The sequence below is a fragment of the Haliotis rufescens genome, unplaced genomic scaffold (assembly GCF_023055435.1).
Source record: "Haliotis rufescens isolate VD_foot unplaced genomic scaffold, xgHalRufe1.0.p SCAF_1, whole genome shotgun sequence".
NCBI classification, from domain to species: domain Eukaryota; kingdom Metazoa; phylum Mollusca; class Gastropoda; order Lepetellida; family Haliotidae; genus Haliotis; species Haliotis rufescens.
Genome location: NW_025963779.1, coordinates 79,537,293 through 79,557,916, shown reverse-complemented (window position 1 = coordinate 79,557,916; position 20,624 = coordinate 79,537,293). Strand labels below are relative to the sequence as shown.

General features: G+C 39.2%; 1 protein-coding gene across 1 annotated transcript in view; it reads right to left on the bottom strand.

The window, feature by feature from the left end:
• LOC124143776 (TPR and ankyrin repeat-containing protein 1-like) overlaps positions 1-20,624 on the bottom strand; it is a 46,260-nt gene that overhangs the window by 17,646 nt on the left and 7,990 nt on the right. Inside the window, exons 2-16 of the mRNA XM_046512865.2 lie at positions 16,840-16,937; positions 14,959-15,112; positions 13,895-14,227; positions 11,509-11,778; positions 10,924-11,174; positions 10,580-10,739; positions 9,887-10,261; positions 9,286-9,552; positions 8,775-9,025; positions 8,126-8,288; positions 7,156-7,470; positions 6,062-6,325; positions 5,091-5,384; positions 4,230-4,634; positions 725-2,257 (exon numbers count right to left, since the gene is read on the bottom strand). Of these exons, the coding sequence (XP_046368821.2) occupies positions 725-2,257; positions 4,230-4,634; positions 5,091-5,384; positions 6,062-6,325; positions 7,156-7,470; positions 8,126-8,288; positions 8,775-9,025; positions 9,286-9,552; positions 9,887-10,261; positions 10,580-10,739; positions 10,924-11,174; positions 11,509-11,778; positions 13,895-14,227; positions 14,959-15,112; positions 16,840-16,872 (5,068 nt within the window). The 5' untranslated portion in view covers positions 16,873-16,937. The remainder of the gene's footprint in view (positions 1-724; positions 2,258-4,229; positions 4,635-5,090; positions 5,385-6,061; positions 6,326-7,155; positions 7,471-8,125; positions 8,289-8,774; positions 9,026-9,285; positions 9,553-9,886; positions 10,262-10,579; positions 10,740-10,923; positions 11,175-11,508; positions 11,779-13,894; positions 14,228-14,958; positions 15,113-16,839; positions 16,938-20,624) is intronic.

The following is a 20,624-nucleotide window of genomic DNA, read 5'->3' as shown; positions in this document are numbered from 1 at the left end:
CCAACATAGGGAACTCCGGGAATAGGGAAGTTGTCCAAGGTTCATCACGTGTCTGTTCTTGATCTGACAATCCGACAATCAGATGGGCCCCACGACAGATCCTCGGTAGACTGGTGATCATTGTAAGAGGAAGACACAGGAAGGATATTTTTGTGAGTTGTGGGAAGATCATCTCGATTCACAAACCACAAATCTAAAATATTGAAACAGTACAAAACACCTTCACAGGCACAAACACAAGTTATGTGCCAAAATCCACTGAACGTTTGGAGTTGGAAATGGGGAACAATACGCCCGAACACAGCTCAAACTGGCATGCTGAATGAATTGTAAGGTATACAACACAGCACAAACAAACAAATAGGGGCGAAATACGATGAAGTGAGGAAATGTGTGTTGGATCAATAACAAGTAAAAATACTATGAGATCTAGCGACAAAAAAACATTCTAACGGAGAAGAAATGTTCAAGTCGAATATGTCCAGAAGCTAAACAGAAAGGAAAAGGAAGTAGTATGGTCTTAATAGGAGGAAGTGATCATGTCCCCACGGGGCAAATAATAAGTCTATTTTGCTTCTATCAAGTGTCAAGGTCAAAGAATGATAATGGAATGTGATAACAGGCTGAGGTAAATAATTACCCACATACCATAAATTAACTTAAATGAAATAAGATACTGATTTATGTACATTATAAGGGTAACCTTAGCAGTTACTCAAATTACCTTTGTTTGTTTCTTCAATAGGCTCAATGAATGTCCCCTTTCTTATCAAGAAAGGTTCACCAATGTCTCTTTCCTTTAGCCAATAGGATATGAAGTTTGTCCAGATCCTATATATACAGCAAGTCGTTTTCCCAGTTCCACTTCTACCAAGAAGTAGTATAGGTGTGTCAGATTTAAGTTGTATTAAAGCCTGTTCAACATCTGTCACTCTAAAAGGAAAATCAGCATGGCATTCTGTCTTCTGCAGGATCATATTAACCAGTGCTTGTGAGAAAGAGTAGAACTTGATTATGTGGTATTCAGTTTTACTGGGAGAAGCAGGAGGATACAAATCAACAATTTCTTGTTTGGTTATCGTATCATCAACATCTGTTTCTGAAAAGAGTCTAGGCACAATTGTTGAGGTTTTTCCCAATAGTTGCCTGTTATGACATGCAAGGTGCTTCTTGAGAAGGCACATTCTTCCTTTTGTATGAGATATACCTATTGTCTCAATGACTTCAGAAAGGCTTTCAGGACCAAATGTTATGTTCCAGATCCTGATAATCTCAGAATAAACCCGTCCACCTTTTACAACTAATGTTGAATCATGTTCCCCTGAAAGTCTGTTCTTTGGCTCTTCACTGCATCTAGCAGAGAAAGCTACAGCCTTTTCCCAAACGATACTGCCAGTCCTTCCTAGATGTGTTTCATAAAGATGAATTGGGACTGAAGAAGTTATTGCCCTCGAAACAATTGACTTCCACTCTCCATTACCAAGCATGTAAATCTTGTAGATAGCACTTTGCTTTAACTGCAGTGGAATACATTCGTTGAGAAAGAAGTTCAGAACTTCGGGGGTACATTCTACCTCCCATGTGAGGTCATTAAATGACAGTGAATCTAGATCATCCCTTGCTTCAGTTTCTTTGTCTAACTCACTTTCAAACACAGACTGCATTTTCTCTTCGTTGGCTTCTGTTCCTTCTGTTTTAACATCTCCATCCTTGTTTATCAAGAGAGATTCAGCATCAATGGACACCTCTCTGTATCCATCAGAAAATATGCTTTTTTTTTCTTGTCGTGCAAGGATAATATTCCTGATATTTTCCTTCATTTTGGATACGGTAATGGTTTTCTTCTTGTGGGGCTGGTTTTCGTCCTGATTTCTTGAAATCGTTTTCACGCTTTGCAGGTTTTGCATCTGATCATCATCATCTTCATGTGGAATGACCTTCTTCTCGTCTCTCGTTTGGCTTTTGATAGTTGAATGAGAACTTCCACCAATTAATCTAAGATACTGAGCTCTTCTGTCATTTCTGGAAGGGAGATATTCAATGGGACGCTTGCCTTCCTTATTGTCAATATCTGCCAGGGCATGTTCCTTGCAGAGAATTTCAATAGCTTTTAGTGTGTTTGTAGTGTACTTCCTCCTGCACACCACATGTAGCAATGTGTCTCCATTTTGGTCCACGCAGTTTGGGTGTAAGTAACTATATTTCTTGGCATCAGTTGCATGAAGTGTCAGCAGCTGGGATAAGATACTGAAGTCACCTACAACAAACAAAAAATTAAAATCACAGCAGATATGACTTTTACATATAGATATCAGTATACACAATTACATTGAATTTACTGGAACATATAAAATCGAATGTTTACGTGGGATTGAAGTTTGGATGAAGTGATGATTTTCTACTCCACTACAAACCACAATACTACAATGCCAATTTAAAGTCAAACTGAAACAGTTATCCAGTCTTAAAAATTATAGCAAAGTTTGTGTATTATTATGTGACGTAATAGACAAATATGAATCATTCCCACTTCCAATTATTGATAAAAACCGATACTAATCATAAATCAATACTTAAACATTAATTAATGTTGATCATACAAACAAACAAAATATTTATATCTACTGTGAAGTTTATAATTGACTATTTTTAAAATGCATCACATCATCATAATCATCATCATCATTTATTCACAAAGTGTAGGCCATCGATGAATTACATGTTGCAACATTGCTAGAGCAGATTTCTACATTTCTCAACAATCGCTTACAATCTCAAATTATTAGCATTGAAAATAAACATTCACAATTTTGTAACGCAGATCAGTTGTTCACAGACATTAACATGTATGCAAGCGAGGAAATACATAAAACATTTTTGGACGTACAGTTGACGCAGGTGCTCATATGCACTACATATCAATAAAAAAATGGTATTCACTTTCAATATATCCATAGGAACACATTTCACATAGTCTTTGATTTTCTTTCTACCTATCTATCAGTTTCTATTTTAGGCGATGTGAGCAACATCTTAACCATGTTAAAGCCACACAAAACTTAATAGTAGTGATCAACCAATATATGGACCAGCTCCCAAAATGGGTCAAAATAAGGAATATGAAAAGGTTCTAGAGTCTAGTGATAAGGAATCATGCTAATCTAACTTATCATCTACAAAACAAAGATGACTTGAATTATTGACTTACAGTTAACAAAATTCTCACTGAGATTTAGTTTTTTAGTAAAATGAGTAAGCCTGAATTGCCAAGGTCGAAGGACTAAATACACCAGACACGATTTGTTTCTAATTTCGGGAATAGAATTCAAAGGCATGACCAGTGGTCAAAGGGCAAATCATGGTCATGATTATCATGATTACAACTACCACTTTGCCCTTAACTGTAAAAATGGATGAAAACTGTCCTTATTTGGCTTTTGTAAACATTATCATAAGGTTATACTTCTACTAAATATCAGTTTCACATAACAAAATACACACAATAATGGCAGATGACTGATAAACATTCCAATTATATTAAAGTACTCACGGAAATGAAAAAAAATGTTTTTTCGATCTCAGATTTTAAATAAATGCAGTTAATATACAAAATATATAAATATTCAAACAACTCAATTAGTACTCAAAGGTTTTTATGTCTTTTTACACGTAAAAGTGTGTAAAAATATGAACAAAACAGACTATTGTGAAACTGAGCATAACCAGGTGTTAGTAGATCAAGGTGAATGTCCATGACCTATGCTTGAAACCCACGTGCATGTGATTTGTCAGTGGTTAGTATTTTGTGAGTGGCATTGTGGGATAGTGAATCATCGTCAAAATATCAGAACGTAAATGTAACATATTCCCTTCTCAAACAACAATTTACATGTCATTATTATTATGTACATAAACATAGCTTTTACTTTTATTGTTGTTTTGATAACTTTTTTCCAGGCTAATTTGCATAATGCCTATAGCCTGTTTCTGCCATGTCAATTTGGACTTAGTTTTATTTTTGAATGTTAAAAGTGCCTACAAATTACCTCCTGTAAAGTACATTTTGTATTGAGCAACGAGATAAAACTAGCAAATCCAGACTAGTACTTTTCCAGTTGTTTTGTTATTTCGTATTTACATCTACGTAATGCTTTGTGTCAATTATTAAATCCAGCAAAACATATTTTTTTCATTTCCATGAGTACTTAAGCTCATGGTGACCTATGTACCTTCCAACACATCAAGAGCCACATTCAGAGCAGCATGAAGTGGTGTATCATCAGGATGTGAGGTGATGGTTGCAGGAGATACACCAAGTACTATCAACCGCATGACGATATCATATTCTTTCTTCAAAAAGGCTGACTGGAGAGCGTCTTTGCTTTTCTTCTCTTTGGTGACATCAGCTCCATGGTTTTGTAACAGATTTATCAGCTTCAGTTTGAGAGAAGACTTTTCACTGCTCATTGTCAGTAAGGATACTGATATATACTTCCCAAAGGCCTTTGGCAGTAGATGGATCTTATAAAGTTCTATGGCATTGTCCAAGTGTTGCCACCGTCCCTTTTTGGCAAACCCCTCAATGATCGTTCTCATATGACTGGACTTGAGTCTTTGCAAGGGAGCTGGTAGCACTGAAACATGTTGATAGCAGTGCCTAAACAGGAGCTTGTATAGTTTTCAATAACTAACAACATATTAATTAACTGGAAGACATTGGTGTAAACTAGTGGTTAAATTGTCTAACCAGAAACCTGGGTTTTATTCTCTAATGGGAACAATGAGATAAAACGATTTCTACAAGTTGAATAAAATCATTCGTTCACTCATCTGTATGTATCTTCTGCTATGTATATGTTTAGTACTTGTAGCCATCAGTGACATAATGTTATTACATACCATTTACCTGCAGTGACATTTTTCGTGATATTGCTCAATATTACTAGCCACCTTACTCTTATATGTACAAATGCTTACAACAGTTACTTATACAACATACTTATCTTTTTCATTTCTAAATTGTATATGGGGACGTATGAGTACATGCTTAAATCTTTATAATAGGAATAATTTAAAAAAGAAATACATACCTGTAGGGTCATTTTCCGCCAAGAAATATATCATCTTGTTGATACACGTCTTAATGACATCATGATGTCGGCGTGGATATTGTTCAATCAGTAGAAGTTTGATAAATATTTCAGCAGCACTTGCTATATCCCGCATAGCAATAGATGTTGCTTTTTGTATTAACTCATCACATTCATTGCAGTCATGACTTTCCTTGTGAAGTTTTGATTTCCCTCTAACAGTTTTCCTTTTGGAAAAATTGTTCGACGTTTCAAGACCTTCCCGAGAAGTAAAACCATGTTGTCTTCCAGAACCTGAAAATATACCATGTATGCCATATTTATATCTACAAATTAACAGAATTTTATGTTGACAAATGCTTGCAGATCACCCATACGATGAGTAATCATTCACACTATTATTCGCAAAGAAGCCTCAATATTGCATCTTCCAGAGACAAGAGAGTTAATTGACTATAAAAGTACAGTTTCCAACCTGACCAAACTAGGCTGGTATTATTGAGTTACATTTTGGCTGGACTAACAAGTCTATGCATAGTCCAATAAAATTCGCACAACGAAATCGAAATCTGGTTCGTAAACTATCGTGCAGATTTCGATCAATTGCAGGATTAGTAAAGCATGTGCACCGTCAACTCGTTGTCAACAGGCATTTTCCAAATCTGTTCATGTTTTTAATCAAGGTGATCGCGTGATTTGATGCACTATGCGATGTAAGATCCGTTTTATCACAATATAGATCTTGATTATTGATCAGATCGTCTAGACTGGGCGCCGATATTTTGTTTGAAACAAATGCAAGTGATGCGAGAGGTGGAATCTGATTGGTCCATAGGAGAGGCTTAGAAGGGACATAACTCATCATAACCACTAGTGGCCCTTCGATGGACCCCAGGAATTCCAGCCTAGTTCGGCAAGGGTGGAAACTAAACTTTTAAAGACGGTTAACTGAATTATTGCAAAATTGTTACCTTTTCTCTGTTTTGCTTGCTTTAGAATGGTACGTTTTTCTTTTGGATCAACATATGCTAAGGCAGTCTGTCTCTCATTGTTCAAGATATTTGGATTCACACCCTTCCGTATGAGGACAACTGCGACATCATGCTTCATATCAGGATTGCTTTCCATCATACAGGCTACGTGGAGAGCTGTGTTGCCAAAGTAGTCTTGGATGTTAAGTTCTTTTGAGGGGATTGCAATGTTGTCAATCAGCCAATTCAAAAGATCCATGTAACCTAATAAAAACATATTAATTAATTAGTTATTTCAGGAATGTGAGCATTTATAATACATCCTAACATTAAGTTAAGAATTGACTTCAACAGGTTCTGCGTTTATTAATCTTTTAAACCTAAAAACCAGTGTGAATACTTTTTACATCCGCATAGCACAATGTGTGGACACCCGCTTTTACGTTTATACCTCCATAAACACAAAAAACATGTTGAAGTCATTTATATAAATCACTTATCAAAAACTTCACAGATTGCTCATTTAATCATTAACACAAAAAATAATGTACACAACACGATAATACGAAAACGAAATACGAGGTGATGTGAGGCAAAAATCGGATTTCACGTGGAGTGATGCGAGAGGTGGAATCTGATTGGTCCATAGGAGAGGCGTTGTTCATGCACATGTGTGTGTGGCTGCTTGTGATAGCTCTGTAATGCTGGTTGCATAGTGCTAGTCCACCGAGATAACATTTTGCAGTTTAACATGGATGCCCAACACTGACACAGTATACTGACGCCCAGTCGAGCAGTCCTTGTTTTAGCACCTTAATGTCCAGCGCCAGGCAGGCTAAGAACAAGTACCACGTCTTAACTCTTAACGTCTTTTGGTATTATGCGGGGGGCAGGGATCGAACCACCGACCTTACTCTCTTGGCAGACGCTCTGTCGATTAGAATACGGAGATCTGCAGTGTTTACAAAAGAAAATCTAATCATTCACAGAAAATATTAGCTACATTAAAAGACACCTCAGATACATGTAACACTGAACGTAAGATAAAAAAACAACATTTAAGAATGTTAAGAAATAAACATTAAAAGAAATACCGCTTTCACATGCTATCACAACACCAGTTAGCAAGTAAATGTCGCACTGTCTCATGAAAAGTCTACGATGATCAGAGCCACTCTTGAGAAGTGTTAGCAGAAACTCTGCAATCCATGGATGACGACGATGATCCATGTTGCACAGAGGATGGAGGTCATACGTCTTTGCTGACAAACTTCTAGTTGAATTTGAGACCAATTCAGTTGCGATTTTGGCTGCTTTGAAATTATTTCTAATCAGTTTTTGGTATGCAAGTCGCATCCACACTTCTTCTCCCACATTTCCTATGCTGAGAAGCATATTTGCATAGACTCCTGAAATGAAAATGGGTATATCTGAGTTAACATTTACATGAAATAATTGCTTTCTGACCAAACGTATGGCCGATACAATTCCCTATTTTGACTTGTACCATATTTTCCTTTGTGTGTTAAGATCAATCCATGCGTGTAATGTTCAGCAGATAATCGAGACTGATTATTCCCTGATTATTCACCATTTTATAATTGTTTTATGTTTGTGATTAGAATTTGTTTAATTGATGAAAACCCAGAAAAGAACCAAGTCCAATTATGTCCAAAAATATATTTTTCACCTTTTCACTATCCCACATGACAAACGTTAGGGAAAACTTCACTACTTGATTCGTCAGATACTTGTCACTAAACATGATGACCAAAGATATAGTAACATCTCTGACTTCCAAGGTCCAGGCCAATTTGACAAAATAGGAAAGCAAATACCATCTGATGTTTCCTGAGAAAACAATATTTGATATGCTGGACTTCCTCATTGATAGCATCTACAAAGGAACTTGGAGGTAGGACATTTAGGCAAGAAGTAGGTATCCCCATGGGCACCAACTGTACTCCTCTACTTGCTGATCTGTCTCTTTATGCATGGGAGACGGAACATTAGCTCGGATTGGCAAACTCAGAAATTTAATTAAAGGATATGTATTAAACCTACCAGTAGGTAGATTGCTTAAAGCATTTAACATATCTGTGAGTGTGTTTTCCACCAGCTGCCTTTCTGCACCTGGGGTCAAATGTTTGTATGTTTCAGCATGTGCTTTGGCTGCATCTTCATATCTCTTCATAGCCATGAGTGATTTTGCTACCTTTTGATGTCCCTGTAACAAATATGTTTCCTTTATTAATGATAGCTAAATATTATTGTTAAACATGTCTGTAATGGTAACCCACCTATTTCACCACAATTTTCCAGAATGTATCCTTTAATCTATTTTATACCTTTTATACACCAAAATCCAAAATGGGTTCGGATCCTGGATGCTTTACCAAGAAAGTGTAATCCAAAGTATGACAAATGTTAAATATATGTGTGTCGAGATCTAATGATTATGCCCAAGTGTCATTTCCACAAATGTTTGAAAGCTGTAGACAAATCTACTTAACTGATCAAGACGTCTGAGGACAAAAGCTGCAACTAGAATATAACGTGACCTTATGTAAAAACAACGAATATTTCGACCTAAACATGACCTTGTCATTATTTTTTCATGCACATATGACGAGACTAACTGGGAGCAAGACATGCATTTCCTGGAAGGTTGTGTACGCACAATGGCAAAAGTTGTAAATAAAACCGTATTTACCCTAAACCAAGAAGAATCATAGGATACGCATTTACTTCCATCTTCAAGTGATTCTTTGAATAACTTCTTCCTGAAGTAGCACTCAGCTCTATTCCCATGCAGCATGGCCAGGTGGTGACTGTTTGTGTGCGTTCTGGTCTCCAATAGATTAAGGGCTTGGCTATAGAGAGCAATAGCCTTGTCGTAATTTCCTTTTCCAAATGCATCATTTCCTTGATTCTTCAGTGATTCTGATTCTGATTCTGCAAAAGCTATTACAGGAAATGTTAATTTCAATTTCACTCTTACAGCTGTTGAAGTGACCACTGAGAGTTTACTATTTATTTTTAGTCACAATACCTCCCACATCAATTTGACACGTTGAGGTTTAACTGAAATATATTCATTCATATAAAAATAAACAAATCTCTGAAAATGAGTATTTTCGTTGTTGTAGTTTGTTGTGTTGATTATATCAGTTATTAATGTGTATGAATGTGTATTTATGGAAAATGACAAGGGAGGCACATACCATTCTCAGCACGGAGTAAAACTGTGTGCAGTTCACTATCTTTGGGAAGTAAATCTGATGCGCATTTTCTTTCGTTGTTTAAAATCAGAGGTGTGAATTTGAAGTTCAGCAACATTTCTGTCAGCTGCAGTCCAACAGTGGAATCTCCACTGGGGTAGATTTCACATATTGTGTGATACAAGCTCCGCCCTTTCCCATTTTTTACTTCCTTGTCATCCAAGAACTGTGGACGTGTTTGCAGAATGTATTCCAGAAGAGATGTGCTATCTGGGAACACATGCAATTACAATTGTTGCAAGAAAATACAATACGATAAAAAACGATTGAATGCCTGTGAAGTTAATTGTACTTGCTTCAATATATTGATGAGCGTGCTTCTGGTATCCCGTGGAGTGTTGGCGTATTTACATTTGTAAGATGGAATACTTATTGATCTATATCATATGTGATAGTTACAAGCTTACATCTGCGAAATATAACGAAGAATCATCTTCCTTGTTTACTTACAGAGACTCTTCTTGTGAAATTGTTTAGACCAATATCAGTAATTAAGTGGAGGAATGTTAATTTCTTCATATGTGCCAATATTACAATACGTTACCAGATTGAGCGCATATCTTGATAGCAGCGTGAAGTGCTGTGTCATCGTCTGACGATTTCAGGCTTTCACAGTCTGCACCTCTTGATAGCAGCACTATAATCAGATCATTCATCCCGTCACATTCTGGTACCAGTAGAAACTGACTCAGGTCCACACCCTTTAAATTCAGTTTGATCGTCAATCTAGAGTTCAACTTGGATAGCTCCTGGATAAAGCTGTCAGTGTATCTGTTACCCAGTGGAGTAAAGTTTTCGCCCAGAATCAGCAGTTTGATTGCCTTGATAGATGAGGATGCCAGAAGTTCAGAAATAATGTTCGGCAGATGTTTGTTAACAGTATCAGCAATATCCAACAACGCTGCTCTAAATGGTATGCCTGAAACATATGAAGTTTTGATATGACAAAGGCTCGTTCTAAACCAGTTGGTGTCAGAGAAGCATGTATAGTGGCAATCGATTGTATTCCTTGTAAAATTATCAGACTGTTCATATAATGTTCACCGCTGTTTTGCCATTTACGCCCGAGGAATCTGTTTCAGATGATAATAGAGACCGGTTATTCGCTTGCATTTTGATATTAATCTATTTTATAATATATATGAACATCTATATATATGTAACAAACATGTATAACATTCACATTGTGATATTTTGTGATGAGGTACATATACAAAGTTGAATTAAAAAAAAACACCTCTGACATCCAGGTCAGGGAACTTCTCTATTATTCGAACAAGGAACTTCAGTTTGACATCTTCAGACATCTTTGCTTCATTTAGCCCCTGAATATAGATTTTCAGAGACTCTTTCATGTCACCGAGTGCCTCGTAGCATTGTCCCATCTTCCAATAGCCCTACAATATACATCAACTGCAGTTCTAGTAATGAAAACAGAAATGAAACTAACTAAAAACTAAAAAATCCAAAAAGTGAATATCCCAAAAACATTTAGGAATGTAAATGGCAGTGCCTCTCTCTCTCTCTCTCTCTCTCTCTCTCTCTCTCTCTCTCTCTCTCTCTCTCTCTCTCCTTACAAACCTTATAAAAGGTCCGATCGCACGTGACACACACATGAGCAGCAGTGAGTGCATCTTTGTACAGGCCAAGCCTGTAATTCACTAGAGAACAGTTGCTGTGTAGCTTGGCGAGCTCTTCATTCAGGCTTGGCACAGTTTCAGCTAAAGAAATAGCATTTTTGTACCACCTCAGGGCGTCATAGAGATTATTTTCCTCCATTGCTTCTTTTCCCTTATTCCGAAGAACTTCTATTTGCTTCTGGATATTTTTCTCTGAAACATGAGTAATTTGATTTCTGTTATAATTACTTCTCAGAACACACATTCTAATGTGAAGTTGTTAATGTAACAACGATATAATGAAAGATTTTATTACAGGTGTACAGTATCAAAGGTATTCAGAAAAAAAAATCAAGGCGAGATTCATTTGTGTACAGTCGCACCTATATAAAGAAATTCACAAAATAATCAAACGACATGAATTGTCCTACATGTTTCAGTTTTATCTTCAGGGAGAAAATACATATTATTATTATTATTATTATTATTATTATTATTATTATTATTATTGGGGGAGGTATAGGCCACCATATGTCATTAACGTTACCAGCTTCAGCCCCAGCCTGTGACAGTTTGACGTGAATAGCTGACTTTGGTTTAACATATTCAATGGGGGTTTTTCCTTCCGAGTCTCTGATATTCACAGATGCACCATACTTGAGTAGCAGGCAAAGAATTGCTTCCACATCATTTGCGTGAACCATTCCAGCTTTAGTCACAACGTGGAGTGCCGTATTCCCGTATCTGTCTTTATCATTAATCTCTCCCCGGACTTTGCAGCTCGTTTCCATGACATAGATGAGAAGGTCACTGCACCCTGTCAGAAAGCACATGCATCATCGTAAGTATTCGTTATCCAGTAAATACCTATAGGGATACTGCACACAATAACAGTGACAAAGCCCTTTCCGTCATCATAAGAAATATATACTCACACGCAAAAGAAACGCAAGTGGGTTTATGCAAATAGGTAACAAACCTGGAATCATAAATTGATACGAGTTTTAGCATGTAGTGACTCCTGATGATGTTATCAATATTTTTGGTTGCATTTTGGAAGCCCCGAGTAAAAACGCAACATCAAAAACGAATCGGCAAAACGCACCATTTCAATGAATATGTGGGTATTATGCACCCAATTCTCGCGAAATCGAAAATGCATGAACTGTCAAGAACTGTAGTGGGTATAAGACTGTAGCCGATTCTTGGACCTACCACTCCTTGGTCAACAATGCCACGCCTAACTCAAATTCAGAGAAACCAGGCTATCGGACGTTTTGAAGCTGGAGAGTCTATCCAAGATGTTGCCCGTCATTTTAACGTTAACATAACCACAATTTACCGTCTCCTGCATCGATACAATGCTACACAGACCACAGATGACCTTCCTCGGAGCGGTCGTCCTAGGGTCCCCACACCTCGACAAGATCGGCAGATTATCCGTCAGTACCAGCGACATCCGTTCCTAACTGCAAGTGAAAGTGCTCGACAGACCATAGGAACACATAATCGACACATCAGCCGGGTCACTGTGATCCGACGTCTCCGTTCCAACGACCTCAGATGTCGCCGACCAGCACGTTGTCCTGTTCTTCAACAACGGCATCGACAAGCACGACTTCAGTGAGCACAGGGCCATCACAATTAGCGTAATCGTGAGTGGAGGCGTGTCATCTTCTCTGATAAAGTCGCTTTTGTGTCTCCCATGGAGACGGAAGAGTCAGAATTTGGCGGCGTCGAGGTGATCGTTTCGCTGACAGAAACGTTGTGGAAAGGGATCCATGGGATGGACCTAGCGTCATGATATGGGCAGGGATTGGACTTAATGCGAGGCTGGGACCCATGTTCTTTCTGAATGTTGGTCAAGGCCGGGGACACGGCGGCACTGCTCAGCGGTATATCGACCAAGTGATCAGACCCCACGTTGTTCCAATTATTATACATCAACAACACATTTTGCCAGGAGGACAACGCTCGTCCCCATGTGGCCAGAGCTACCATTGCCTTTCTGCAACAACACAACATCCGTGTTCTACCGTGGCCAGCCCTCATCTCTGATCTGAACCCCATCGAACACTTGTAGGATGAGGTTCAAAGGCGTCTGCTTAATGTGCGCCCAGTCCCTACAACTGCCGATGAACTACGCCCAGCTGCTCTGGACGTGTACAGGAGGATCCCTAGGGCCTTCACAAATCGTCTGATCCACTCAATGTACAGGAGATGTGTGGCAGTGATCAATGCTAATGGTGGTCACACCAGGTATTGACTGACATTTTGGGTATTGACTCGAAACTGTGTAAGCCCTTAACATTTGAAAAAAAAAAAATTTATGTCATCTGCCTTATAATCCATTAAACTGTCTTCAGTCAAATTTTTGTCAATCTTGCCCTATTAGTATTTCTTGTCTTTATTGTTTGAAATAAATAACATGTCTACTGCATACTCGACTTGCGTTTCTTTTGCGTGTGAGTTTATATATACGAGTCCGACCGTGTCCTATATGCATACGTTGATGACTCAATGTCAAATGGTGATGACACCAGGTGTTTTCGAAAGGTCAGACCATCTCGTCCCACTGATGGCTCCGTCAAAGCAAGCGTCATTAATGCGTTATGTTTACTCAATGTTTAATATACATGACGACATATGTTAGCTACTGAATCTGAATGTCGGGTATATTTCAAATAATAAACTATGGAACTTATCTTTTACTGATACATTTCGGAAATATCAACGTCAGGTTCTTACAAAACGAAACAATACATATACAGTAAAAGTGTCGCGGCAAAATATGTCCGAGTTGAATATGGGATAAATACTGTATGTTACAACTGAACAAGCAAAACAGACGGCCGTCATATAGCTGGAATATTGCTGAGTGCGACGTTAAACAAAAAAAAACAAAAAAAATTACTCTGTCGATTGTATCTTACCTGTTCTCATTGATGTCTGGACGAGGGCGAAAGGAATGGGTTCATCAATAGCAATGGTTTCCACGCGGGAGCCTTTCTTCAAGATCTGTATGGCTAGTGGAATACCCCAGGTCTTGAGATCAAGGTCACTTTGTCGTTGTAACAACCTAGAAACCTCAATGTTCTCTGTGGAAGCCTCGCTTGCTATTCCTTCAAGTGGAGACCTCTTGTCAATTGAAAACATGATGTAACAAATAGCTCGCCATTGATCCGTTGTAGCAAGAGCAGATATCACATCCGACCAAAAAGAAGAGGATCTAGGTAGTTCGATTCCCTCAAATATGCCAGCAGGGACTGTAAAAAGCAAAAGAAAATAATCAACCATCGCAGGAATAGATCAGTCACGTCCTTCTTAAATCAACTATTTCTAAACCATTACTTCGAGAATGTACCTAATTGCCTATGTGGTTAGACCCGTGAACATCCGGGTTAGAATAGGTCTTCAGCAACCCATGCTTGTCGTCAGAGGCGACTAACGGGATCGGGCGGTCCGGATCGCTGACGTAGTTGATGCATGTCATAGTATCCCAATTGCGTAAATCGGTGCTCATGATGTCAGTCACTGAATTGTCTAGTCCAGATTGAGTATTTACAGACCGCCGCCATTAAGCTGGAATATTGCTGAGTGCAGCGTTAAACAACAAGCAAATAAACAAATCAATTGCGTATAACGATGCTCTTGATGTCAGTCACTGGAATGTCTGGTCCAGATTCGAATATTTGCAAAACGCCATCATATAGCTGTAATATTACGGTGTTAAACAAACACACATACATCGAATTATCTCCTGTCGCGACAAACCAAACGACGTTAAAAGATGGTACTTTTTGTTACCAGGCCTGACGATCGACATTAAGGACTGTACACACACACACACACACACACACACACACACACACACACACACACACACACACACACACACACACACACTGTAATAGTTAACAAGAACAAAAGCGCTGGATTAAACTACACAAAATGTTACACCAATGTCAGAAATGTCCCAATGACGTTGTATCCTTACAATTTACTAATGGAGCAACCGTAGACAATGCCGCAAAGTAATCTATTTTCTCTTCATGGGTTGTGCAGAAGGTCCTTATTCCTTCGAAAAGGCAGCCACAACACTGTGGTAGATTCCCGCTGTCCCTCAGGCCAATGGCATGTTGTAACATCAACTGTATTAATGTGAACATGTAAACTTACTGACACAAATTATGAAATGGCTTTGTTCCAGTCCCATTGTCATTGTCGAGTGTAAGAAACGTGGAATTGATTGTTCTTAATATATATCCTCGTACTTAGAGGATGAAGAAAAATAACGGTACAGGTTTTCCTCCAACATCTTTCATTGATATCCAGAAATACAGTGATTTTGACGTCATGTTTCTGTGACAGTATCAGAGTCATCTCCGCTTTAACATTTATAGGCAGCTTTTCTAATACATTTTCCTCCTTAAGGTTTCTAAACACTTTATCGCCTGATGATATTTGATAGCAGAACTCCAAACCAGTTATAGATTTCTTGTTGAAACTTGCCAAAAAAGATCAGTCTAGTTGGGAACTGATGTCTTTTGATGATTTTTGTGTGTTTTGTTTTCATGATGTTTCATGATAAAAACAAGTTGTTTTTTGTTTCCGGAGGAGAACTCCAAAACCGTTAAGTATTTCTAAATGAAACTTGCTATATAGATCGGTCTAGTGGTGAACTGATGCCTTGGGATAATATGGGATTTTTGGTGTTAGTTTTTCGTGTTTTCATGACAAGTTTGACTATACTTACAGTTGTTTCTCCACTGAACTGAATGTATCCAATGGCAATAAACCAACAGTGTAAGTGTAAGTAACCCAACTCCATTTCCGACTTGAACTAGACCGAGGGGACATGTTATCTCCTGATGACTCTTGTTAGTTGTTTGTGGTGCATTCCGGCCTCCCCATCTAATGTTCTTTGTACTCTTCCCATATATATTAGACCCGTGAAGGTCCGGGGTAAAATAGATCTTCAGCAACCAATGCTTGCCGTAAAGGGTGACTATGCTTGTCGTAAAGGGCGACTAACGGGATCGGGGTTGATACATGTCATCGTATCCCAATTGCCTTGATCGATGCTTATATTAACGTCAATCACTGGATTGTCTGCTCCAGACTCGCTTATTTACAGACCGCCGTCATATAGCTGTAATATTGCTGTGTCCGGCGTTAAACAACAAACCAAACCAAACCCTATATATATTACCAATATTACACATTCAACATAACATTCCATAATGGAGCGTACCCAGAATGTTTTGTTGTTGAAGTTCACCCTGTTGTCTTCTAGGATCAACGCACAGGTTCCATAATTTCACATGTTAAATATATTCGTGTCAGTTCTGCTGAGTCAAATAGAATTAAAATTAAATTATTCCTGTTGTGTTAAGTGTCATAAGGATAACGTAAGGAGGAAAGTTTCATCGTGTAATATTGCCCATCACTCAAATGTGAGGCGTATAAATGTTTGACTGTCATGAACTTCAACGCTATTTATAGAGCGGATGACCCTGAAACGTTGACGTCAATCACTGTGTCTCATCATGGTGAAGGAAACCTTGCGTGGTTTTTTTTCCTCATTCTGTGAACATATTTGAAATTGTACACGAGAAATGAACATTTTCCTTATTGTATGAGTTACGGGTGCTACCGGTAGAGCAGGACATGCTTTCCTTTTCGCTGATACTTGATGTCATACCTGCTTTTCAGAGACACTTTGACATAAATTTCACCACTATTTTACCGGTTAGACCCAAAGGAATCGACCTATGTACAATGCAGCAGAATATTCAGCGATGTTGAAGCATAGCTGTATTCGGAGGTTTCGATATTATAACGATATTGTATAACGAGTTATCTCACTTGAAAATACCTTAGCCACTACTTGTTTCTCATTAGATGCCATGGTGATTATTTGACCTCGTCTCCAGTTCTGGGATATTTCACGGCATCATCATCATCGTGACTGTTCTGAAATAAATAAATACACAAGTCTACACATACAATATATAATAGTATGCATTCTAACATGGTCTGTGCTGCAATGAAAAGGCTGACAGCTGACAGTTGAATGAACGATATATCCGACCTGGTCCTCTCTGTGAAATCAAATATAGTTGATTCTTCGAACTATGGTTGAATTAAATCCATGGGGATAACAACTGAAATTTCAAAATTGCAATATCTGAGTACCAAATCCCAGATCCGCCAAAATATACTTTTGTAGTACTTTGCCTCTTTTCAAGGGTTTCACCAAAGAGGTAAACTTTCTCCCCACACGCCAGGGTATGACTGACATTCTGTTCAAAGCGGAGTCAATCACAACTCAAACACTCAATGTGAGACAAGAATACATCTCCGTGTCCGCCCTACTACCTCAGCTCGGAAGGCGGGATTTCAGTGGCAGAAACGATCCCAAGTTCTCAGGATAAAGCGTTTGCCCATCACGCTGAAAACCCGGGCTCGATTCCCAACAAGAGCGCACTATATGATGCCCATTTTGGGTGTGCCCATGTCCAGACAACCATGGAGTACTGGGGACATACAACCATGAAGTACTTAGAACAGACAACCATTGAGTACTGGGGACATACAGCCATGTAGCGCTGGGGATCTACAACCATGGAGTGCTGGGGACCTACAACCATGAAGTACTTAGAACAGACAACCATGGATGGGGACATACAGCCATGAAGCGCTGGGGATCTACAACCATGGAATACTGGGGACCTACAACCATGGAGTGCTGGGGACCTCCAACCATGAAGTACTTAGAACAGACAACCATGGAGTACTGGGGACATACAGCCATGTAGCGCTGGCGATCTACAACCATGGAATACTGGGGACCTACAACCATGGAGTGCTGGGGACCTACAACCATGAAGTACTTAGAACAGACAACCATGGAGTATTGGCGACATACAGCCATGTAGCACTGGGCATCTACAACCATGGAATACTGGGGACCTACAACCATGGAGTGCTGGGGATCTACAACCATGGAGTACTGGGGACCTACAAGCATGGAGTACTGGGGACCTACAGCCATGGAATACTGGGGACATACAGCCATGGAGTACTGGGGACCTACAACCATGGAGTGCTGGGGACCTACAACCATGAAGTACTTAGAACAGACAACCATGGCGTAATGGGGAAAGACAACCATGGGGTACTGACGACCTACAGCCATGGAGTACCTCGGACAGTCAACCACGGAGTACTTGGGAAAGACAACTATGGAATAATGGAGTCCGACACAGCCTTGGGGTACTAGGGCCATACCACTATGGGGTACTTTGAACACACAACCATGGGGTACTGTTGACCTACAACCATGTAGTACTGGGGACCTACAAGCATGGAGTACTGAGGACATGTAGGTGCAACCAACCATTGAATACATCAGTGGGGTACTGGGACCTACAACCGTGGAATACTGGAGACAGAAACCCATGGAATACTGGGGACCTACAAGCATTGAGTGTTGGGGATCTACAACCATGAAATACTGGGGACATACAGCCATGGAGTACTGGGGGCCTACAAGCATGGAGTACTGGGGATATACAAGCATGGAGTACTGGGGACCTACAACCATGGCGTGCTGGGGACCTACAAGCATGGAGTACTGGGGACCTACAAGCATGCAATACTGGGGACATACAGCCATGGAGTACTGGGGACCTACAGCCATGGAATACTGGGGACATACAGCCATGGAGTACTGGGGACCTACAACCATGGAGTACTAGGGACCTACAACCATGCAGTGCTTAGACCGACAACCATGGCGTAATGGGGAAAGACAACCATGGAGTGCTGGGGACCTACAGCCATGGAGTACCACGGACAGACAACCACGGTTCTTGGGAAAGACAACTAAGGAATAATGGGGACATACCACTTTGGGGTACTTGGAACACACAACCATGGGGTACTGTTGACCTATAACCATGCAGTACTTGGGACCTACAACCATGGAGGACATGTAGGTGCAACAAAGATTGTAAACCGCCCCGTAACAGATAGTATACACTCGAACATTGAATTTGATATAATAAAATACGTTCTCCAAACGTTATTAGGCTGAAACAGATACTCATTGATATGATGCATGTACACTCGCCCATGATACCCGTATCCTATACATCCCCATCGAATAAACATTTATTTAGCCAACATCACACACACTTTCGTTTGCCCAACAGTTTCTCTTTGATGATGTTTTTTTTTTAGATACAACAAAAACAACCCCTAGTTTGAGGAGTACTCCTCCATGTACTAGTACTGCTACTAATACTATCACTACTACTAATACTGCTACTACTACTCCTAAAACTACTACTGTCACTAGCCCTACTGCTACTACTACTCCTACAACTACTTCTACTCCTACAACTACTACTGTCACTAGCCTACTGCTGCTACTACTCCTACAACTACTGTCACTTGCCCTACTGCTACTCCTACAACTACTACTGTCACTAGCCCTACTGCTACTACTACTCCTACAACTACTACTGTCACTAGCCCTACTGCTACTACTACTGCTGCTGTTGATACTACGCAATTATATGTACTATCTTCGTCTGCTTTTCCCATATTTATTCCCTCTGCGAATGCTACAACCCCCATATATTATATTCCAACATCTTCTAATTTTCTTACTACCCCTGAAAGTGACAATGATGATATTGATAATGTTGGCGATCTCGAGACAGTGGCGGGAAGTGTAACAGGTACAATATTACTAATAATTATTGTTTTATTCTTTACCTATCGAAAGTGGCAAAAACATAGACGAAGTATTAACACCCGTCAGAATAATTACCATATTGATAACTCAATATACCAAGGTACCACTCAGTGTCTTGAAAGTACTGTTTGATATACGTGTATTTATTACAAGCTACTTTTACTATTTCCCATCTCACTTTTTACCCCTTTCTTTCAGAGCATCTTGAAAGTCTCGTGAAGGCTACTCTGTCTCTCATTGTGATGTTGATGTTCGTCACAGCGTCGAGTATTGTTTTCCGAACAATACATAGCAGACACGAGGGCGGAAGCCTAGAGCGACAACTCAGGAGTAGTCAAGTTTCTCAACCATAGGACAGAGTTTTAGGGTTTTTTTCTTCTTTTTTTTCTAAAGCAGAGGACTGTTTGTTTTAGTGTATGGTCAGAGGATAGTTTTTTTTCTCAAGCGGAGGACTTTTTAGTGTATGTTCTTTTTTCTTAAGCGGAGGACTTTTTAGTGAATGTTCAACCCTGTGTTCCTTGGTAAAATAAATAGTGATCTTTAACTTGTTATAGCTCTCTCGAATTGCCTGTTACCATGTACACTTTGGGACATATTGTGCTCTGTTGGTTGAGTCAGACAGAGATTACCAGTGTCTAGCTTGCAACAGCTGATTGAAATGTCGCCTCTATGAGATGCTGTGTGAATCATAAGACGATAGAGTACGCGATTTCCTTGTGCACGATCTCCCGAAGAGTCTCCCTTCATAAAGTTATTTAGTAAGACATCTTAAACAAAAGCAACACATCTTTTACAAATATAGCTTTCATACATATATACTAGACAAATAAAGTTCGGGGATAATCTGAAGTATGTGATAGAATGTTGTTCAGCCTTTGTTTGGATAATTAAATGTA